This window comes from Sciurus vulgaris (assembly GCF_902686455.1).
Source record: "Sciurus vulgaris genome assembly, chromosome: 2".
Lineage (NCBI taxonomy): Eukaryota > Metazoa > Chordata > Mammalia > Rodentia > Sciuridae > Sciurus > Sciurus vulgaris.
In genome coordinates, this window is record NC_136462.1 from 23,702,734 (window position 1) to 23,726,383 (window position 23,650).

The window sequence follows — 23,650 nt, forward strand, 5'->3', positions numbered from 1 at the left end:
TTTTGGAAATGCTAAATATTTAGATTCTACAGAATATCTAACTGGGAAGTTGAATGATACAGATTTAGTCCTCAGAGACTTGGAATTGGAATTGGTTATGGTTTGGATCTGAAATGTCCTCCAAAGGCCATGTTCTAAAGTCTTGGCTTCCAACTTGTGGAGCTGTTTGGTGGTGGTGGGATCTTCTGGAGGTGGGGCCTGGTAGAAGAAAGCAAGGGGGCTGGGGTGTCTCCTTGAAGGATATGTTGGAACCCTGGTCCCTCCCCACCCTCCGTTTCCCAGGCACCATGAGGTAAACAGTTTTGCTCACCACATACTTCCCATCATGTAGTACTGTCCCACTATAGGCCCAAAGCAGTGGGGCCAAATGACCATGAACTGAAACCTCTAAAACCACGAGCCAAAAGAACTCTCTCCTTGTAAACGAATTATCTCAGGTTATTTTGTCACAGCAACAGAAAGTTGCCTAACACAGAATTCATTAGAATCTCATTAGATGTATGAATGGGAGTGCAGGAATACCCTCATTTCAGTGATAGGGAGAGAAAGAGAAGCCTTCACAAAAATTCGAGGATGTATATTCTGGCTCATTTTGCATTGCTATAAGAGAATACCTGATGTGGGAAAATGTATAAGGAAGAGGTTCTTTGGGCTCTTAATTCTAGTGGCTGGAGGGTCCATATGGCCTGGCACCAGCATCCTGATAAGGGACACCTGGCTGCATCACAACCTGGTGGAGAAGTGGAAAGAGAACCTGTTTCATGCAGCGGGTAGAGAGAGGTCACAGGGTAAGACAGAAGCAAAAGACTGGGAAGGAGCCAGGTCTTTGCTTTTTATAACAACCCTCTCTCACAGGAACTAATCCACTCCTACCAGAGCTGATCCATTTCCATGAGAAAGCATTAAACCATTCATAACCCCCCACCCCTGCCATGGCCTAATTACCTTCTTCCACTAGGCCTTCACCAAAGGTTACACCACCTCAACACCAAACACTGGAAACCAATCTTCCAGCAAGTGAAACTTTAGAGGACAAACCATATCCAAACAGTGCCAGGTATACATGTAAAAGATGAAAAATAAAAATGGGTATAGCAGCCATGAAGTGTGCCACTCAGCTATTCCTCCAAGGAACTGCATTCTGTTTAGCTGTCAGGAGGCACTGAGCTGCCAGCCTCCATCTTCAGCACATCCAGGATCTGTCTCGGTGTTTTCACCAAACTTCCTCTTCCCAGGAAGCCCACAACCAACACCATGCAGGGGTCCTGGAGCCTGGCCTTTAAGCCCAATGAGGAATTTCTCTAACAGGTAATCTTTGTTCCAGAGACCCCCATTGGGTTTGCCACCAAGACTTTGTTAGAGATGCAGCATAGTCCAGGACTCTCCCTGCCAAATCCTGCTTCTTTGCCCTTTGCCTTTCACAGATCTTACCCTTGAATGAACCATTTACAGTCCTAACTCAGTATACTCATCTGATTCCTAGAATAACCTACTGGTACAGTTAGTACTGGAAGTGTTCTGAGGAAGCTGAGGTAAAATGGGGTTTGGGGAATGGGTCACTACATCCTGTCAGTAATGGAAATCCCATAGTAGTGGAACTCCCACTCTGGGTGGTATGTGAGGCAGATAGTCCGTAGAACAAAATGGCAGTCCATGTTCTAAAATTTTCACCATTGCTGGCTTGGAAGAATGTTCTGTAGAGGGAACTGCCCTGTCCTGTGTGATGGCTCATGGTTTAGTAAAGAGCATGCATGGAAGCAGGGTGGGGAGGGCATGAGAAGAGGAAGGAAAGCAATATATTCGGGGGTGAGGGAATTAGCTGGATTTTGTTATGTTGCACTGAAGTAATCAGAGATAGATAATGCTAGAACAAAGTTGAGGGCAATTGTCCTTTCTCTAGTCCAGTGGGATATCAGAAAAAGCTGAAGACCAAACTCAGGACTTCTGGTTAAGAGTTATGCCTTTGTTTATATCTCAGTAGAAAATGGATTTAAAAAAAAAAAAAACCTGATTGATTCATTAAGTGGAATTTTGTATAAGGATTTCTCTGCCTGTGTTTCGGTTGACATGGAAGACTGCCAGCTGCAGCAGGGCCTGGGCAGGACTCTGAAGCACCAGGCTGTGGTACAAGCAGCCCCACCACTTGGACCATATGAGCTGGCAGACCCGACTGTGTTTGCGGTATGATGTGGAGTTTATGGCAGGCACTCATAGGAAAATCAAAATGCAGTATTTTGGAGTTCTGGAGTGGGGCCACACCATCTACAGTGCAGAAAAAAATAGAGCTTGGTGTGCTACTGAGCGCTAGTTGAGACTAAACATGTGACTATGGAAAACAAACGTCCATGCACCCTAAACTGCACATCATGAGCTGAGCTCCATAGGACATACCACAAATGCAGGCAGACTCAGCAGCAGATTGTCAGATAGAAAGTGACTCATCAGGGATCAAGCCTCAGCCGGACTGCAAAGCACAGGTAAACCTCACGAGCTGGCAATCTAGATCCCCAAGACATCCACTCAGATGACAGCAGTCTTTCTCTGTCTCATGCTTATGTCTACATGAGGGTCCCACAAGAGCAAGTGAAGGAAAAGAAAAGAGTCTGAGCTCGGTTAATGGTTCAGTTGTTTTGGTATGTGGATGTTGATTTAGTAAATGGACCTGTGCTGCACAGAGAAGTGGTCTTGAAAGACAGGGGCAAAGAAAGTTTTCCCAATGAGTGGATTATAAGGAAAGGTGGCCCAAGATATAAATATATGTATATATACATGGATCTGTGAGCAAATAGATTGGCCAGTTTGTCAGAGTCTTGGCAAGAAAAGACTAGAAGATTTCAGAGACGAAAGTCTAGTTAGATTCATGAGGATAAATATAGGAGAGTGGACAAGAAATGTGATCTTTACATTACATATTAGTGACCATCAGAAAGCAGCCACTATAGAGAAAAAAAGAAAACATTAAACAACCAATACAAAATGACTTGGTCAGTTGACATTTGCCAGCCTTTCTCACTGGCAGAATTAACACAGTTGGCACAAGATCAGAATGACAGAGATGGAGGCTACACATGGTTAGTAGCATGGACTCCCACTCACAAAGGCTGATCAGGCTCCTCTCACCACTGAAAGTCCAGCCAATTAGCAAAAGAGACCAGTAGGGGGCATTTTCCTTGAGGGGATCACATGGCCATTTTGCAGCAACCTGATTAGAGTGAGCCTCCTCTTTCTAGAAGGACCAGTGATTTATTATCATGGTCGTAGACATTATTTCAGATAACTGTTTCCCTTTATTGCTTCTACAGTTTCAGGTAGTATTATCTGGGGACATTTCTTCCTTCCTTCCTCTCTCCCTCCTTCCCATTCTCTTTCCCAATCTCTCTCTCTCTCTTGCTTTCTTCCTTTCTTTCTTTTTTGTTACTAGGGATTGAACCTAGGGTACTTAACCACAGAGCCACATCCAAAGTCCTTTTCATTTTTTATTTTGAGACAGGATCTCACTAAGTTGCTTAGAGCCTCGCTAAGTTGCTGAGGCTGGCTTTGAACTCACGATCCTTCTTCTTCAGCCTCCCGATTTGCTGGGATTTGGGTGTGTGCCTTCATGGCTTATCTAGGGAGATATCAAAGTGTCTGATCCATAGGCACAGATATTCTCCAAGATAGCAGCTGACCCTGCAACTTATTTATAGAGAAGGAGGTAAAAGAGTTGTCTTATGACCATAGATCCTCTGGTTGTATCAAGATCCATCCAAATCATGGTCAATCCAGAAGCAGTTGGCTTCAAAGTGCAATGTGATAGCCTGCAGAAGGTACAACAGAAGTGCCAACTTGCAGGCAATACTCTGCTGTGATGGGGTACCATCATGACAGCTACCCACTTAATCACACACCTCTGAGTGGATGTCATGTCCCATTAGAGTTTGGGAACCAAGGTATTGAAGTAGGAGTGACCCCACTTGTCGTTATATCCAGTGACTCATTGGACGGTGCCTTGCTTCCTTTTTATAATTCTAGGCTCTGCAGGTACTAATAAATTATGACTGTCAGGCATTCGAGATTTCTTGACTATAGAGACCAGCAGACTAAAGAAGGAATCAATTTGTTGTTAGGAGCAACTCATGCTATGCAGTAGGAGGAGATAACCCTGCTGTCATATAATGAAGGCAGAGAAGAATATGTGTAGAACACAGATGATCCACTTGGGCATATCATGATACTTGAATGGACAAGTGCAGTAACCCCAACCTACAAAGAGTAGATCCCAGACCCTTCAGGAATGAGAGATTGGCTCTATCATCAGGTAGGTTATCAAGACCAGCAGAAATGAAAACAGAGGAGAATTCAGAAAGAACAGTGGGAAAGAGACGATAACTACCAATTATAGTATTGCCACTGCAGCAATAGGGGTTAAAGTTCATTCCCCTCTCTTTTCTCTTTTGTTTACCTTAAGGAAGACAGACCCACTGGAATCCTGGACCATCTGTCCCAAATATAAAAGGAGAAATAGATCTACACAGTGCCAGGGGTGGACTGTGGCAGTAGTGAAGGTGAGCACTCCCTTCAGGAATGCACTTACTGTTGAGCTGGAAGGAGTGGGATTGGCATGCCTAACCAGTTCAGTATCTTCCTCAATATACAGCCGCAATATAAGCCTCCTGTGTTCATTAGAAGACCCACACTGAGGCACAGACAGTCAAGAAGTATGATTTGAGGAGACGATGGGAAGCCATTAGCAGGGACAGAAGCCACCACGCATCCGATTTAGGAAAGGATCTAAAAATGTCCTTTGGATTTTGCAACAATAGTTGCTAGTGACTTTGGCAAGAGCTTTTCAATTGAGTAATGAGGGTAAAAGCCAGACTGCACTAAGCCAAAGGGTGAATGGGAAGTCAAAACATCAAGAGAGCAAGTGGAGGATATTTAGCTGTGAAAGGAGGGAAGGAGGAAGGGAAGTCGAAGTAAGTGGTAAGTGAACTCTAAATGGAAATTATGGAGGAAAAATATTCTGTTAAGAGGAAAAACATTTGAACTGCTTATGTAATAGCAGTGGAAAGGATCTTAGGAAGGGGAGGAAAAAGGTCAAAGTAGGATACGAAGATCAAAAGAACAGAATGCACACAGAGGGACCCCTCTTGCATTGTTACAAGAATGAAGCAAGGAAGGATAAGTGTACAGGATTCCAAGTTAAATATATAGCTCTTAGTGCTTCATTTATTTTTATAGTATAATTCTCTCAAATCCTTCTTTGATAAATCAGTATTTTCCCCAATATTTGATGTTATAATCTCCCATGTTCTTACTCTTCTAAATGAAAAAGATTGTCTCTGAATAACAAAGGGCTCCTTATGCACTTGAAGAACTTCCTTGGTCTTCCCAGAAGTTCTCTAAGGTAGGACAGAGCCATCCTGTAAGGTTTTCATATAACAGATACAAAAGGTAAAACACAGAATGATTAAGTGCCTTGCTAAAATGTTTATGATTTATTGAAGGTTTCCTGAAATGATTTCCATTTCTACCAGTCTTTAGTTCTTTTCTATAGTCATCGAATAGTTCCCTACCAGGTGGGAAACTTTAGTCCTCTGTGCTTCTCCATGATCTTCAGCTGACATAGATTTTATGCAAGATATTTCCCTCCCTTTTCTGCTGCTCTTGATAATGAATAGACTGGATATAATACAAAGAGAAAGCAGAGTCCTTTCAAGCCATCCTATATTTTTGGTCATGATGGACATACTTTCAATAAAGTGCCAAGTTCCTTGTGAGTAAAAGGAACCCTTCATAAGTTCATCAAACCTTCTGTTATCATCCAGTACTGAAGGAGACAGAGACTTTCTTTCATGCTTTGTAGAGCACATTTCAGAGCTTCTGGCTTTGTTGTTTTAGGTTCCAGGGATTGAGGATGGTTGTGAAATGGCAATTTGGTTATGCTACAAAAGAAGGTCATTCAAGCATTAAGTATGGGCAACAGGAGATTTGGAAATGCTAACAGACTTTTTAGTCGAACTGTGACACAGGACAGATAAATTCTTCTTACAGATTTATGGGCCCCACTGGGAAAGAATCACACTCACACCTATCAGAATCTTGGTTACTTTATCCTACTATCCTCAATTCCAGGAGATGAAACCCTCTGAAAGAGGAAAAGAACTCTTGGACATCTTTACCATTTTCCTTTTGTAAAATGGACAAGTGTTTTTTCTTTGGATGCCAGAGGGCTGCTGAATGGTCTCTGCACAGAGATATATAGTTATATAAAAGAGATCTCACATGCTCTCAGACCTACCACTGCAATGGTGACAACTGCTAACCTATACCCAAGACATGTTCTTCTTTACCAGGTATTTTGCATATGTGTACAGTACTAATGTACTGTAACCACTTAATGATGTGGGTATAGCAGATCTTGCTCGCTTGCTTATCCTATGAGTTGAGCAAGTGGAGTCTTTCACATAGGGAATCTGTGGGAGATGAGAATCCACATATCTTCTGCCTCTAAGACCAAAGCAGGTTAGGGAGAAATACCTGAGATAAAAACACTGATAAACATAAGGGAATGAATAATTTATTTATCTCATGTAAACCTTTTTTTTTTTTTTTTTTTTTTTTTTTTTTTTTTTTTTTTTTTTTTACTCCTTAGCAGATTTTCTTTCTTGGTATACTGGCTCACTTTTTAATGGAGATACAACATAAGGTAAAGAAGCCAGTCATATCAATGTATATAGCAGCTTAATTCACAATAGCTAATTGTGGAACCAACCTAGATGCCCTTCAACAGATGAATGGATAAAGAAACTGGGGTATATATACACAATGGAATATTATTCAGCCATAGAGAAGAATAATATTATGGCATTTTCTGGTAAATGGATGGAATTGGAGAATATCATGCTAAGTGAAATAAGCCAATTCCAAAAAACCAAAGGCCAAATGTTTTCCTGGTAAGTGGATGATGATATACAATGGGGATGGGGGGCAATGGGGAGTGAGAGAAGAATGGAGGAACTTTAGATTATGTAGAGGGAAATGAGAGGGGTGGGTATGAAAAATGGTGGAATGAGACAGACATCATTACCCATTGTACATGTATGATTACATGAATGGTACGAATCTACATAGTGCACAAGCATAGAAATGAAATGATGTACCACATTTGTGTACAACAAATCAAAAGGCAGTCTGTAAAAAATAATTAATTAATTAATTAATTAATTAAAACAAAGAAACCAATGTTATGGAAAACAGCAATGGTAAAGGGATATTACTTGAGTTAGTCTCAGCTTCCCTGCAACAGAGAAAATCCTTTGTTTGAGTATTTACTCATGAGAGTTACAAATGATGGTGCATGCATTGCTACTGGGTGATTTATTTCTAGATGTGTTGCCTAAGATTGCCATGAGACCCAGAAGGGATAAATACATGGTGTTCTCAGCCAACAGCCAAAAATGCTCTCCTTCACAAGATGGTACTTGACACGGGCAAGCAGTTTTGTACTCCAAGCCTCTGAAAATAAGCATGGATGTTTTCTGTGCCCCAATTTTCATTTCCAAGATGCAAGGCATTGAGACAGAGAGGGCTGCTCTCCACCATGGTATGTTAATAGTGAAACTGCATGAAAAGTCGTGGGAGCATTAGCCTGGCACTGTTCACAGGTTTTTCCATCAGACCACATGTCTGATCACTTACACTGTCTCTACTATGTGATGATGCTTGAAAATGTTATGCTCAGTGGAAGAAGCAAGACCAAAAGGGCACATATTGTATGATTCTGTTTACATAAAATGTTTCAAATAGGTTAAAAAAACAGAGAGGCAGAAAGTAGATTAGTGGTTGCCAGGGGCTAAGCAGAAATGGGGAATTCTTGTTTGATGGGAATATCAAATGTTTTTCAAAAGTTTCCTTTTGAAACTATATAAAGGTGATGGTTATAAAATATTGCAATGTACAAAATGTCACTATGTGTTTATACTTAAAAGTGACAACCCACTGGTCTGTATAATTATTGTTCACCAATAAAAAATTTTAAAAAGTGATTAACTTTGTGTTGTGTGAATTTTACCATTGAGAAAGGAAGGGAGAGCGAACTAAAGAGGAAGAGAAGAGGAGAGGAGACACCATATTTAGGAAGATAGCTATGGAACAGTATAGAAAGAGTAGGATTTAGAGTCAGGTGATCTGAATTCATGAGTTTGAATTCTGATTCTTTCACTTGTGATAAGTAATAGAAGGGGAAGAAGATGTTTTTGAGTTCCAGTTCTCTTATAAATCAGAGTCAAACATGTACCTCACAGAGCCACTGTGAGGACTTAATGAGATAGTATACATGAAAACACATAGTACAGCTCTGGGTACAAAGATGACACAATATAAATAACTGAACAAAAGAAAGCAACATAATATTGATAGGGTTTTAAATGTAGTACAAAAAAGAAATTTAATTCAAGTTATAACTAAAATTATTAAAATGCAACAAAAGCAACTTCATAATAGATAAATATCATGACAACTTCGAGGAATGCAGATACTGAGAAACTAGATGTTTTTATAATTATAGTTTATTCTTCATTTTTCTGGCCTTGAGGCATAAATTTAAACATAAAACTGAATATTATAGCAAATTTTAACTCTACTACTGTGTTCAAACCACATCAAGAGTTACCATATTTCATCAATTTAAGATACACATGTTTTTTAAGATTTAATATCTCAGAAAACAGGAGTTTGTTGAAAAGGGGGCTGAATCCCCCTGAGGAAGTGCCTCCAGTGCCACCTCCAGTACATGTGGTAAAAGTGTTCCCTGATCATTCCCAAACCTGTGACCATTTGCAAAAGTAACTGTCAACTGGTGAAGAGAAATCCCAGCCTTCTTGGGCTTGGTTATATACAAGGTTTGAACTGATACTGAGACCAGAATCCCAGGATAAATTGCAGGTATTAGTGCTAATTTTAAAGACTTAGGGACTGCAGAATGGCTTTTCCTTCAAATTCCCATTTAATTCACCCCTGTGCTTCTTCAAGAAACAAAAACAAAACAAATAAAAACCCAAACAGATTGTAGTGAATAGAATGGACTACAGTTAACTTAACCAAAAAGTAGGTTCTATGGTGGCCTCAACACCATGCTTATTTGTACCGGAACACATCATGCAGCTTCTAGCACTTTATATGTGATTATTGATCTGGTGGATGTATTCTCTTCCTGATCCCTATGAATAGAGATGATAAAAGTAGGAAGCAACTGGGAAGAGAGTCTCATTCCTGTAACCCTAGGAGGACTGCATGTTTGAGGCCAGTCATGGCAACTTAGAGGGACCCTTCCTCAAAATCAAAAGAGCTGGGGATGTAGCTCAGTGGTAGAATGCCCTTTGTTTCAATCTACAGTATGAAGAAGAAGAAGAAGAAGAAGAAGAAGAAGAAGAAGAAGAAGAAGAAGAAGAAGAAGAAGAAGAAGAGGAGGAGGAGGAGGAGGAGGAGGAGGAGGAGGAGGAGGAGGAGGAGGAGGAGGAGGAGGAGGAGGAGGAGGAGGAGGAGGAGGAGGAGGAAGAAGAAGAAAGCAGGACAGCTTTACAAAGGAGAAACAGGAATCCATAGTCATCATTTTGTACCAGGGAAAAATTTTCCAGCTCTATTTCATGAGTCTAATAATCTCAAGTCTCAGCATGGCACACATAATCATAAAGTCATAAAGGTGTATTACCTGAAAATATGCTAATTGGTCTTTGTGGGCAAGAAGCAGAAAGAAGGCTTGATAGTCCAGTAAGATAATTAAATGCCACGGGAGAGAGAATAAATCCCACCCTGTCAGAGATAAGCAATTCATTGAAAAAATGGTAATTACTTCGGATTTGAGTTGTCTTCCATAAGTCATCAGTGAGGGCTTATAGAATACATAACCTACCAGGGTACAAATCTGCACATTTCCCCAAGGCAGGGATACAGTTCATGGCATAGAAAGTACAAGAAAGGGTACATGACCTCTAGTCCACTAGTCTCCCCAAGAAACCCCATCATGTAGAAACACACTGCCCATTGGAAAGGTGGAATGACCCATTGATATTCAGCTAGAGTGCCAACTTGAAGACAAGGCTTAGTAGGACTGGGGGTCTGACCTGTTGACATCTCCTCACAGAGACAACAGCAGATGTGTGCCATGTTCTGTTTAACTAGAACACATGGGTGTGGGGAACTAGAGGTCCTGATAGGATTAGTCCTTCTCACCAATGACCCTGTGACCTAACTTTCAGAATTTGAGCCTCTTATCTCTATTCCTTCCAGATAAGAAGTCCTAGATCCTGGGTATAAAGATTACCTCTGCCAAGTAAAATACAGGGAGCCTGATATAATAAAGACCACCTAGTCATTTGAGGTCTTCATGGCAGTAGATGAACAGGCAAATGAAAGAATTTTTCTACTAAGAGGAATATTAGAGTCTACCATGAAAAGGCAGGGCAGCTGCTACACATTATCAGTAGCCAGGACTAGGTCCAGAATGTAGGGATTTCACTGAGGTCTCCTTCCGTTCTTCTGTGCCCAGTGATAATGGAGAAGGGGAGAAAAGCAACTATAGATAACTAGTGCCAAGAAACTAAGAGTTCAGAATTCATGCAGTTGAAGTCTAGTTGCTCCATCAGGCAATTAGCTGAGAGTGCTGGCCTGTAGGGAACAGTCCTCAAGCTTATCTGACAGCAATCACTGACACCATGGTCTAAGTAAGCCAAACAGTCTGAACAGAGAAACTGAGGTCATGGTAAAGACTCGCCATGGAATGAAGGTCTTTGCAACTGCTGAGGCTGAGTTTGAGCTGAGGGGAGGTCTCGTTCTGTCATGCATCACAGAAAGCTGTGATGTGAGCTCACCTGCACTGCCTTGCCTCATGCTGTGTGCTGGAGCTTGCCATTCCCCAGTCCTTTGTCTCAGACCTGTTGCTGGGCAGAATTGCTTAGGCATGGTTGGTTTGTTTACACTACCTGAACCCTCGATGTATAGTTCACCTATAGGCTGACTCTGTTATACTTTAACAAGCATGTTAACCTGATTGGATAATGTGTCTGTATATGTCCTGTGCAACCCTAAATAAAATTGGATCCATGCCTTCAGAGCTCGATCTCCGATGCCTGAGTAAGAGCACTGGGTAAGGCTAGGTAGGGTAGGCATTGTTCGTTCTCACCCTCAGCAAATCTGTCTCTGAACATCTACACTAGCCAAGGTGAAAGAACTCTAGAACTGGAGTCAAAGCGACATGACTATCTATCATAACTTTAGGATCAACTGCAACAGAAGAATCTAGTAGTCTATTTCTTATTTTTAAAAAAAAATGTTTTCATTTGTCGATGGACCTTTATTTAATTAACTTATTTATATGCAGTGCTGAGGATTGAACTCAGTGCCTCACACATACTAGGCAAGTGCTCTACCACTGAGCCACAACCCCAGCCCAGAAGCTAGTCTTTTTCACAAATCATCTCCTATTATGCCTTTGCAATGATCCTGTCCTAAATGGAGCTCTGTAGCAGACTGGATTTGCATTGTCCTCTATCACAGGAAAGAAGTAAGGACAACTCATTCTTACAAAAACAGAGGCCCTACTTTTTAGTATGGGAAAAAAAAAACCCTGGGCAAATCATCGTTGTGTAAAGACTGAACTACACTGGACACCTCACTGCAGATTCTCTCAGCCTGGCCTATCTCGTTGTCTAGCCACCGCATGGTGGTGTGAGTTCCGTCTGGCTTCATAAGCTACAACTTGATGGCACTGTACCTCAGCCACCCCACTTGTCACCCTGGGACTTTTCTGTTAGTACTTAGGAATTATATTACAACCATGCACAAGGAACCTGAAAGGTAGATAGAGTTGACACCCTGACCATGGGGGACGGGAACTGGGGGATATGTGTTTTCCTTTCCTCTTTCTTAGAACTAGAGTCCTGAGATGCTTACCATCTGAATTCTCAGGTGCTCTCATGGGATCCAGGAACCATTTGTTTCTAGCAGCTACAAACTCTCCTTCCCGCCCTGATTCACTTCTCCATCCCATAGTTCTGCTCCTTAGAATCAAATTTCCCATTAAGAATTTCTGAGCAGGGTCTCCTTTCAGGAGAACCCAGGCAAAGACATTACCAACTCTGGTCTTTTCCTTAGACTCAACAGTCTCAGAAAATACTGATGGATTTACCTTCAAATTAACTCAGGATTCAAACATTTCTCATCACCTCTCCTACTAGTAAGCTGGTTCAGGCCCCCTTCTCTCTTACTTGATTAACAAACATAGTAGCCAGGGGGATCCTTAGTAAAATGTAAGTCAGATCTTTGCATACCTGGAGGAGGAGCTCAAAATCCTTAAGAGTTTTTTATTCAGAAAATAGGTGTGTGTGTGTATGCTTGTGCACACACACCAATACTACATTTGTATTAGATCACTATATATAATGATATATATATGTATACAAAACATATATATGTATGTATAGATTCTGTCCCCTTTTAACTGTTCTGGCCTTATTTCCTACTACTTTTTCTACTGAAGTCATATTTCTTTCCTTCTTGATTCTCAAGACCCTATGCCTGTTTCTTCCATGTCCCTTTTGCCTAAGTACTTTTTAATTTATTTACAATTTTCTTCCAACAGGTGTCAGTTATACTTTTTAAAAAAAAATTTACAGACTGCATTTTGATTCATTGTATACAAACGGGGTACATCATTTCGTTTCTATGGTTGTGCACGATGTAGAGTCATACCCTTCATGTAATCATACATGTACATAGGGTAATGATGTCTGTCTCATCACACCATTTTTCATAACTCCCTTCCTCTCATTTCCCTCTACATAATTTAAAGTTCCTCCATTCTTCTCTTACTCCCCACTCTCCCACCCCCATTATGTATCATCATCCACTTATCAGGGAAAACATTCAGCCTTTGGTTTTTTGGGATTGGCTTATTTCACTTAGCATGATAGTCTCCAATTCCATCCATTTACCAGAAAATGCCATAATATTATTCTTCTCTATGGCTGAATAATATTCCATTGTGTATATATGCCCCAGTTTCTTTATCCATTCATCTGTTGAAGGGCATCTAGGTTGGTTCCACAATCTAGCTATAGTGAATTAAGCTGCTATAAACATTGATGTGACTGCGTAACTATAGTATGCTAATTTTAAGTCCTACTTTTACATTGCTGGTGGAATTGCAAATTGGTGCAGCCACTCTGAAAAGCAGTGTGAAGATTCCTCAGAAAACTTGGAATGGACCTGCCCTTTGACCCAGTTATCAATTATACTTTTCACCATCAGTTGATCTTTGTGTTCTATTTTTTTCAATGTGGGCTATTTCCCCCTACTAGAATATAAAGTCAATGAAGTAATTTAGCATATGTCTCCAATGCCTAGAATAGTACTGCCATATGATCAGTGGTCAATAAATATTTATTGAAAAAAAAGAAGAAAGGAAGAAACTCTACAATAAAATACTACTGATCTAGAGGTAGAATTTCTGGTCATGTCAACTCTTTGGACCATGTCCATAAACCAGAAATAACTGAAAAGGATGTTGAGATGGAAACACTGTAGTGATAAAGCCTGAATCACAGGACATGTCCTCTGTTCTACCTGTCCTTAGATCCTACGTGCAGTCTTTCTCCAAAGTTAGCCTTTTAACTTCTCAGCTCTCTAAAGGATTAGAATAACAAAATATGACGTGATAGAACCTGAAAAGAGGCAATTTCGTTCCCCCTCGCTGAGTTGAGTAATCATAACACTCAGACAAAGGTAAAATAAAGCCAATGTCTGCAAAATGAAAGCCAAAAGCTCAATGTATCATGCAAATAGAGAGAAATCATGTTTCCTGAGAGAAAAGCTTGGACACAAGCGAGATCTTTCTAAGTGCAAAAGTGATGTGAAGAGTTTATTTTAAGATGATGATGAAATATTTGAATTTCTGGCATTTTCTGAATGGCAAAATGTTTTCAATAGGACTGTGTCAGAAAAATCCAGGGCATATATACACGTCACCATATGTAAGGGAACAATATATACCGGATGTCTGAAAAAGCGCAAGTGCCTGCTTTGTAACTTAAAAAAAATTTTGCTTTGAATGTTTGTCCTAAATGTTTTTACAAATTGGTACAGAAATGAAGCAAAGTAAGTAGAATCTGACATCTAAATGGGACACTTTAAAATCCAATCTATAATTTTGAACAAATTGGGACCATTTTGCCCATGCTTAAATTTTTTTCCACTATTTTTTAATAGCAGTAATGAAAGGCAAAGGGTAATTAAGTATATTGATTGGTTTCAGTAAAAATAGATACTGTATGAAGGAATTTAATGTCACATATGACTCATCAGACATTTGCAAAATATGTTTTTAAACTATTGAAGAATGGGCACATTTAGTGAACTTTTGTGTATAAAGAATCCTCAAAGGACAGGCTATGTGTGAGGCATAAAGAAAGTTATCATAATGATATATTTAGAAGGAAAGCCATCACATTCAAAGGCAAGACAGTTTTTATTTTTTAAACGCGTGTTTTGTGTTGTTTATAATAAAATAGATTGAGTCATACTGAATACCAAACACACACATTTACGGTCACATAAAAATGCCAAATTTTATTCCAAAGCAGAATTTCTTTAATTTTTAAGGGGCCCAAGATACCTTTGGAAATCTAAGAAATGTATGTCCAAGTTTTCACATATTCACAGATTCTCAGCAGCACAACCCTGGACTTCTAGAAGCCTTTGAACCTCTAGCTAATAAACTTTAAATCTACTTAACTTACAACCAGAAAATACAATAATCAAAGAGATTAATTCAAGATAACAATTTCTCAGATCTGGACAGACCAAAAGATCTAGTTCGGTCAAGGTACTGATATGTTCAGGCAAGATTAATTTATTAACAATATATTTTGAGCATTGTAAATTAGTTTTCTATGCTTGCTGCTTTATCAGGTAATCGAAGAAAATAGACTCAGACTCCAACTTAGCCAGGGTTTGTTTCCTCATTGTGGTGGATCAAATAGTGTCCCCCCAATATTCACATCTAGCTGGAACTACAGAATGTGACTGCATTTGGAAATAGTGTTTTGTAGATGTGATTAATTAAGTTGAGGTCATACTGCCAACACCTTGATTTCTTGACTTTCAGCTTCCAGAACTACAACAGAATCAATTTCTGTTAAGGGCACCCAGTTTGTGGTGCTTTGTTATGGCAGCTTTAGGAAACTAATATATATTCAGCAATGAGTCAATTAACATATTTAACATGTGTTCAATTTATAGAAGTATGAGAGTTATAATTTTACCTTGCTTTGAAAACTGTCATTTAACAGTAGTAACTCATTCACACCTCTCAGCAATCTGATAAGGCAGGTACTAATATTCTTATTTTATGAATGAAAATTGCAAGGCCCAGAGAATTTAGACAAATGTTCCCAAAAGCATATCAAGGACAGAGAGCAAGGAATTTAACTTAGGTGGTCCTACTTCAGAGAAGGTAATTTCTCCTCTTCTGCTCCTAAAAATAGTATGGGCATATCTAAAAATGTAGGATTCTTGGTACTTATAAGGTATAATTTAGTAGATTCTCTAGAATTTCCTAAGTGTTGGGAAAGTTTTGTCAAACATTCAAGTCCTTACTAGAAGTAAAAACATTTTTACTTATTTAAACTATTTGATTCAATAACAAATAAAGTATGAAAGTATTATTAAGCAATATAATGCCTCTTAAAGTAATGGTTATAATTAATTAGGCTTACAAATAAAACAACAAATACAGTGATTTCCCCCCTTATCCACAGTTTTACTTTCTATAGTTTCAGGTACCTGGAATCAACTGTGATTCAAAAACATTACTATTTATCTTGACTCTCTCAAGAGAAAAAAGGTCATATCCACACACTGTTTATTACAGTACATTGATTGTCATTATTGTTCTATTTTATTATTGATTATTATTGCTAATCTCTTAATTTGCCTTACTCATAAATTAAACTTTATCTTAAGAATGTATACATAGGAAAACATATAACACTATACACAGGGTTTCAGGCATCCTGTGGGGGTCTTGGAATGCATCCCTCTCAGAAAAGGGAGGACTACTAAATATGGAAAACTCAAGAAAGAAGTAGGTTTTGCATTGACTAATTAGTCAAATATTGCGGGTCCATCGCCGACGCTGTCTCCCCGCGCCCCGTTTACCAGTGTGGAACCCATGGACTTCTGCTAGGGCTGGACCCCGCCAAAATATCAGTTCATAAAGACATTTACCTACCCACCCACCCCCATCCTGTGCTGTGTTCTAAAAGGAATAGTAGCCATTTTATTGGTCATTGGTATCTTCATCTCAAGTGAATAAATCAACCCTTTTGGCTTTTAGGTCAGAATTCCTCACAGTTCTTGAAACTCCTCTTTCCCACTCTCTGCCCTTGCCCATGCAATTCTTTATGCTCAACTCCTATCAGTTCTTCAGGCTTAAAGCCTTCCCTGAACTTCAGTTTAAGTAAGTTAGTCCCCCACCCCTGCTAAGAACACTCAGCACATTTGCATAACTGTAATTTGTGTTTATGTGGTTCTCTGGTTAATCTTTAGCTTCTGCACTCTACTAGAAGATCCTAAAGGACAGGGTTGAGAGTGTCCTCCATCCAATCGAGCCCTCAACACAGTGGCTGGGATACACCCAAGTAGAACAAAGAAAGTGACAAGTGAAGTTGAAGGCACATGGTCCCTCTGTTGTGGGGAATTCCACATTGCATGCCTCTCCCATACAGACCTCCTCCCTCTCCTCCCTCTAGCAGCTTAGGACAGGTAGGTACCTTATGCCAGCCAATGAGATCCTCCATACAGGATATCACTCTCTGACTGGTGATTCAAAGACAGGGACAGGCTGGGTGCAGTGGTGCATGGCTCCCAGAGAGGCAAAGGCAGAAGGATGGCAAGTTCAAGGACAACTTGGCAAATTAGTGAGACCCTGTCTCAAAATAAAATGAAAGAGCTGGGCGTGTAACTCAGCGGTAGAGAGCCTCTGGATTTAATCCCCAGTATTGAAAACAAACAAACAGATTTAGGGACAGTTGAGAAAAGACTGATGGCAACACACAGCCAACGGTTACAGGACCTCAGATGATCAGGGGCTGTGGTTACAAAACTGTCCTAGCCTGATCGTTGGCCGTGGCTCTAACTCTTTGCAGGCTATGGACCCTGGCCTGTTTTGAAAGCCTTGTTCTAAAAGAATGGGAAAGAGGAGTTTCAAGAGCTGTAAGGAATTTTGACCCGAAAGCTGAGGGGGTGGATTTATTCACTTGGGATAAGGATATCAATAGCCAATAAAATCACATAACATGTAAATCACATCATTCTTTTAAAATATTTCTTTTCTTCTTAACTGGTCAGAGTGGGTTTTCTTTTACTTACTATGGAAAACCTTAACTGATTTCCAAAAATATGCTATATGTACATTTAAATTTAATATAGATAATAAAAATATTACATACCTATTTGGTACCAGGGATTGAACCACAGAGTCACATCCCCAGTCCTTTTAAAAAAGTCTTATTTAGAAACAGTGTCTCCCTAAGTTGTTTTAGGGCCTTGTTAAGTTTCTGAGGTTGGCTTTGAACTTGCAATCCTCCTGCCTCAGCCTTCCAATATGCTGAGATTACAGGGGTGTGCCACTGTGCCTGGGGTTATGCATACTTTTTAAAATTAATTTTTATATAGAGTTATGCATCACTTAATGACGGGGATATGTCATAGAGTATGCTTATACAAACCTGGATGGTGGTTTGTATAGCCCACTCCACACCTAGTCTGTATCATATATCCACTGTTGTAAATGTGGATTTTCATTGACTAATATGTCATTACATGGTATAATATCTTTCTTTCCTTCTTCTTTTCTTTCTTTCTTTCTTAAAAAAAAATATATATATTTTTTAGGTGGACACAATACCTTTATTTTTATGTGGTGCTGAGTATCGAAAGCTAGGCGAGTGCTCTACCACTGAGTCACAACCCCAGCCCCTCTATCTATCTTATTTGGCTGTTGTCTAGGCAGTCAGTATGTGGGTGCTGAAGCAGAGAACCTCTTATTTAGGCTGGAAACCAATTATTATTCAGGTTATGACCACTGATTGTTACTAAAACCATTGTAAAATATGGGGAACAGGAATGATTTGGAGATTTATGAGATTAGCTTACCTAGGCATTAAATAATATTGAATCACACAGTGAAAAAGAGATGCCTTTTCCCATTGTTTTTCAGTCCTGATGCTGTCAAGAATACGGAGTTGGGTTGGTATCTGTTTAATGTTCCTCAACACTTCCTACTGTTTCTCTTTAGCAAAGAGAAGGGAGCCTTGTATTCACAGCATTCACAAACAAGAGCCTATTCCTAGAATTTCATTACATTTTTGTTTTTGTTATATTCACTTTTCTGGTTACCTCTCAACTAAGTCATGCTAATTTTGCATTTAGAGAAGCAATATAAGCTTTCCTAAATAAATTTCTTTCAGTTAAAGAAGTGGTCTACTTAAAATATACTGAGGAAATAGTAGCACAGATGGAACACAGGGCAATAATCCCAAAGATGATGAATGACTATCTAGTTTAGAAAACACTGAGATAGTCTGAAGAGACAGAATGCAACCCCCTGAAAACAACCTGAAAACCACAACAGAAACAGCCACGGCTTCAGACACATTTCTGAAGACACACACGTGTGTGATGGACAAACCATTTACTGCATTGAATCCTGAGACCCTGACGGTCGTGGAGGTTGGAGGAGGGAGAGATGGCAGTTGCTTCCATGATGGAACTGCAAGGGGTAGGTTGAAAGGACAAGGCAAGTTGGCACTCTCTGGAGGAATAATCCACACAAATCCAGAATGGCTATCAAAGTCTGTCTACCTTCTCATTTAGACAAGGGTTGGTCCTCTTATGCATAGAGGTAAAAAATGTCAGCTTTCTGAATAAGAGAGTTTGATGGGTCAGTCTTGCCAAGCTTCATTTTGAGGTCATTATGATCTATAATTATATTCCAAAATTAATTTTTTTTTCAGTCTTGGGACTCAAACCCAGAGCCTCACACAGGTTAGCTAAATGGTATTCCTGAACTACATTACACCCTCAGCCCCCAAATTTAAATTTATAATTTTATTCTCTTGCTTCATTTAAATTACCTTAAATCAATAATTTCCAATTGGGGAGAATAATTCTCTTTTGGACTTTCTGCATATCAGAGATTGTTGAATGTTTCATTGAGGAGTGGGGTTGCTAGCTCTCCCTCTCCTTGCCCCTAAAGTCACTGTCATAATGAGACTGGAGACTGGGGGACTCAAGTGAGGAAAAGACTTAGAGCTGCCTTTTCAGTAAGAACCACAAACAGTGTAACCGTCTCCCACCCATCACGGAGCAGGTGTATGGGTAGCACAGAAAGTTGAGGCCTGCTTACCTTTCAACACCATAAAATATGGGTGGAAGTGAAGGCTTAGGAAGAACTGTTCTCAGCACCACAATAATTAGTATAATGGCTAAACAGTGATTGTACAGCATCTTGATGGAGGGTGCAGAAAGAAGGCAAATAACTGCAAGAGCAGAATCCTTACATTTAAACCAGTGAGGATCTTCAAAAACTTTAAAAAGAGATACATCTGAACAACATAGCTCTAGTTAGGGAACATCCCTCAGCAATGGATCCTTTATCATTTCAAGGATCAGAAAAGAGGTTGCCACCTTGAACAAGTCATTAATGGCAAAGATAGGGTTTGGTGCAGCAGGGATCGCCTTCTAGAACTTAAGAGATGACTTTTCTTCCCCTCGCTTTTTCCCTCCCTCACTCCCTCCTTGCAGCCCTCTCTCTCATTTCTTCTCCCTTCTTTCTTTCACCTCAACCTCCTATATTCTGCATACTTCTCAGGCCAATGTCCATCAAGGTTGTATGTCCATCCTGGGGGAAAGTTGTCAGGGCAAGACCCACCGACATCTTCGGGCAGGCTTCGTGGTTCAACATATTTCAAATCCTATCTCCACCCTTTACAAGCTGAGTGACACTGAGCAAATCACTTGATTTGTGTTTGTGTGCCTCAGTAACCCATTTTATGAATGAGGATAATACATTTTTTATTATTATAAATTTCCCCCCAATTTTATAAATTGAGGATACTTAATTGGATTTTGTGAGGATTCAATGCATAAATTGATGCAAAGTGCTGAGAACAGGGTCCCACATGAATAAGCCTGGCGACACCATTAGCTTTACATATGTGACTTCTCCCATAATCTTTTCTTTGACGAAAGAGTTCTACTGCCCCCAAAAGATTCAAAAATCACTCTGCTATTGTCGCAGATGGTTGTAGTCATTGTTTCAATGAGCGCAACACAGCCTTTAACCACATTTTTTATCAATTTTTTTCTTGCCTAGCTCAGAAAGTCTTCATTCTTCAGAACACAGTACCTTGCCCCCATTACTGTCAAGGTCAGATTCTCTTGCTATCTTTATCCAATCACTATTTGTGATTCAGTGGTTTCTCTCAGACTAAGTTCAGTAGCATGATGACATCAGAAAACACCTAACTGAACTTTCTCTTTTACCCAGAACAAAAGTTGAAATCTTCCAAATAAATGATCTCACCCTGTTTCTTGAGGGAAGAACAAAGAGATGAGGGTTTCCTGATTCCTGTCCCCTTGCTTGTTCTCTGACAGTCCCTCTCTCAATGCTTGGTGTGATTTTACACAGTATGATTCCAAGTTCCTTTGCACTCTCAGAACCACATCTCTCTCCAAGGATTTCCGAAATTCTGCCACTGATAACTTTGTGCTGTGGTCTTCCCACCACCCAGTGGACAATCTGAGACCACCATATTCATTTATTCACTCATTCACATGAGCTTTATTTGAGCTTCTAAGCAGTTCCATTCTCTCTGCTGGGTTTGAGGAATTCAGAGTGACAGGGTTGCTGTTTTAGACTCATTTCTACACTGGTAGGTATGTGAATAAAGATGAGTCACAGTAGCTAGGCACACAGTGGCACACACCTGCAATCCCAGTGACTCTGGAGGCCGAGGCAGGATGATTGCAAGCTCAAAGCCAGCCTCAACAGCTTAGTGAGGCCCTGCCCCAAAATAAAAAAAATAAAATAAAAATGGCTGGGATTGTGGTCCAGTGGTCAGGTGCTCCTGGGTTCAGTCCCCAAAAGAAAAAGAATAAGTCACAGGAAAGTACACAGTACATAAGGGCTAGGGTCATATTTATGCACAGAGCATCAAGAAGGAGGATAGCTCACCCAGCCTAGGGGTCATGGGTCAGGAGAGTTTCTTAAAGGAACTGACTCCAAATCTAGTTCTTGGAATAGGCATAAGCCAGATGAAGAAAGGGGAAAGGCACTTTGGGTAGGGGGATAGAATGTAAAAGGGAGAGTAAGGGCACTGGTGTGAGCAGAGAACTTTGGGGGACATGTCAGAAGTTGTGCATAGTAGGAGTAGGAAGTCAGAGAAATTTAGGAGCAAAGAGGCTTGACATACTGGGCCAGATCTTACAGTGTGGACAAAACAATTTTATTCTTCTAGAAGCTGTACAGAACCAATGTAGCAGTTTCACCAAAAAGATAAGAACTTATTTTATTCTGTAATGGCATCATGGAGAATGAAGAACTGCTCAGAGATTATTGCACTAACTAATCCAGGTGAGATAAGAAACTAGGATTTCTTCAAGCACAGAAATATGTACCTATGCTACCACATTCACCATCTACTGTTGAGTGTCCCTACGAGTTAAATTCTTGAGAACTGTACAGTTGTTTTTCAGGCATCTACATTTTCTTAAATAGTCTGTATTTTCTTACCTTAACTAGATATCTAGTCCAGGTTATTTGATCTTTCTTTCTTTTCTTTTTTTAATCACTTAGAAGGTCTCTTACCCTGGGTCTTGTCTACAGTTATCCTTTCAATGATCACTGATTTAAATTTCTGTTAAGAAACATCATATGTGTATGTACCTGAATGTGTATGCATTGTGTGTGTGAGTGATTTTAGTTGCCACCCCATTTCTAATTTAACCTTCAGATTAAAAAAAAAAAATACATCCTTCATGAAATTTCATTGCTTTATACTTCTACCATGTCTATAAAAAAGAGGAGTTCTGGATGCATTCCTTGGTGGGCAGTTCAACATTAAATAACTATATCTATTGGGTGAAGGGTACATTTTAAAATGGGTCCCTGATTAATTTTTTGGCAACTATTGGATGAATCAGCAGAACTAAGATAATTCCACACTTAGAAAGACTAAAAAGAGAATTTTTTTTTGCAATTTTTATTACCCAAGATAAAATTTAAAAAGTTAGTTCTTTAAAAAAAAAAAAAAGTTAGTTCTTGAGTTGCTTTTAATCTTATTAATTTGGAAGTGAAACCAAGATTCAGCCAGGGCTAGGAGTAGGTGAAATGCAAAAAGGTAACTTTTTAGAAAGAACAACTCAATGAGTCATTTTGTAGCAGAGTTTTGTTACCTTGTTGTTGTTGTTAAATCACGAGTTTGTCAGGAATAATAACTTTCCAAGTGTTACTGATTACATTGTTACTCAGGACAGATAACATGCAAGAGTGCCCGCGCATACACACACACACACACACACACACACACACACACACACACACACACACACACACCCTACTTTGGCCAGTTTTCAAGCTGTTTTGTGCACTTCCAAGTGTCCACCTTTCCAGGTGTCTTTGGCATCTGGATCCTACCCTTTCTTCTCCCAGGTACTCACAGAGTCTGCGTACTGGGCGGTAGGCTGGGGATGCGGTGAATATCCTTGCAGGTGACTTTGAAGTCGTCTTCCTGGTGGCACTCGCAGGGTGGAGATGGACATCCCCTGCCCTCCAGGCTCCTGGGCAGGGAGAGCAGCAATACCAGCTGCAGCAGAGACTCCAGCCTCATTTTCCACCGGCCCTCAGGGTTAGGTCTTCATCCTGAGCTATCGCCTCATTCTCAGCCCTGTGTGTCTCTGGTTCCCCAAGGCAGAGGGAGACCAGGGAGCAGGAGGGGTGGGAGGAGGGAGGACTCCAAGAGGCTGTGACCTCACACCGCAGGGGAGGCTGGAGAGGGAGAAGAGGCTCTCAAGTGCTCCGCTTCCCTAGGCAACTCTACCCAAACAACACTACTTGCTTCACTTTTTTTTTTAAGCCCCTAGCCACGCAGCCCGCTCCGTCTGTTCCCTCTGTTTTCTAACCCGCCCCACGCGTTCCTTCCTATTATTTCTCTCCAAAGCCCCGTTTAGACTCTGTCCTCCCTACTTTTTCTTTAAAGTGCAAAACGCCTCCTTTCCCCGTGGGTAGCCTCCTGAAGCGCTGCCTGTCCAGGACCCGCCCGCACGCACTCTAGCCAGAGAGTCAGGAATGATAACTGCTCCTGAACTTCAACTTCTGTGCGGACAGTCGGAGGCTGGCACACCGCCTGGCCAGCCACTGGTGCTGCAGAAGCCGGCGCGCGACAGCCCTGGTGGATCTTCGCGGCCGCCCCACTCCAGCGCCCACCCCGACCCCTCCGCGCTCGTGGCCCCGCTCTTGCTGAAGTCCCCGCCGCCAGGAGTCGCCTGGAGGCGACCGTCTTCCCCCGCTGTGGACGTACTCCACATGGCGAGTCAGAAAATGGGCTCTGGG

At 40.6% G+C, this 23,650-nt stretch overlaps 1 protein-coding gene across 3 annotated transcripts in view; it reads right to left on the reverse strand.

Annotated features, from left to right (window-relative positions):
* TSHR (thyroid stimulating hormone receptor) overlaps positions 1-23,112 on the reverse strand; it is a 156,767-nt gene extending 133,655 nt beyond the window's left edge. For 2 of the 3 annotated variants that reach the window (XM_079128060.1, XM_079128059.1), the window contains exon 1: positions 22,759-23,112. In XM_079128060.1, the coding sequence (XP_078984186.1) occupies positions 22,759-22,928 (170 nt within the window). In that variant the 5' untranslated portion in view covers positions 22,929-23,112. The remainder of the gene's footprint in view (positions 1-22,758) is intronic. The other variant, XM_079128058.1, reaches the window with a different exon arrangement.
* Positions 23,113-23,650: the final 538 nt, after the last annotated feature.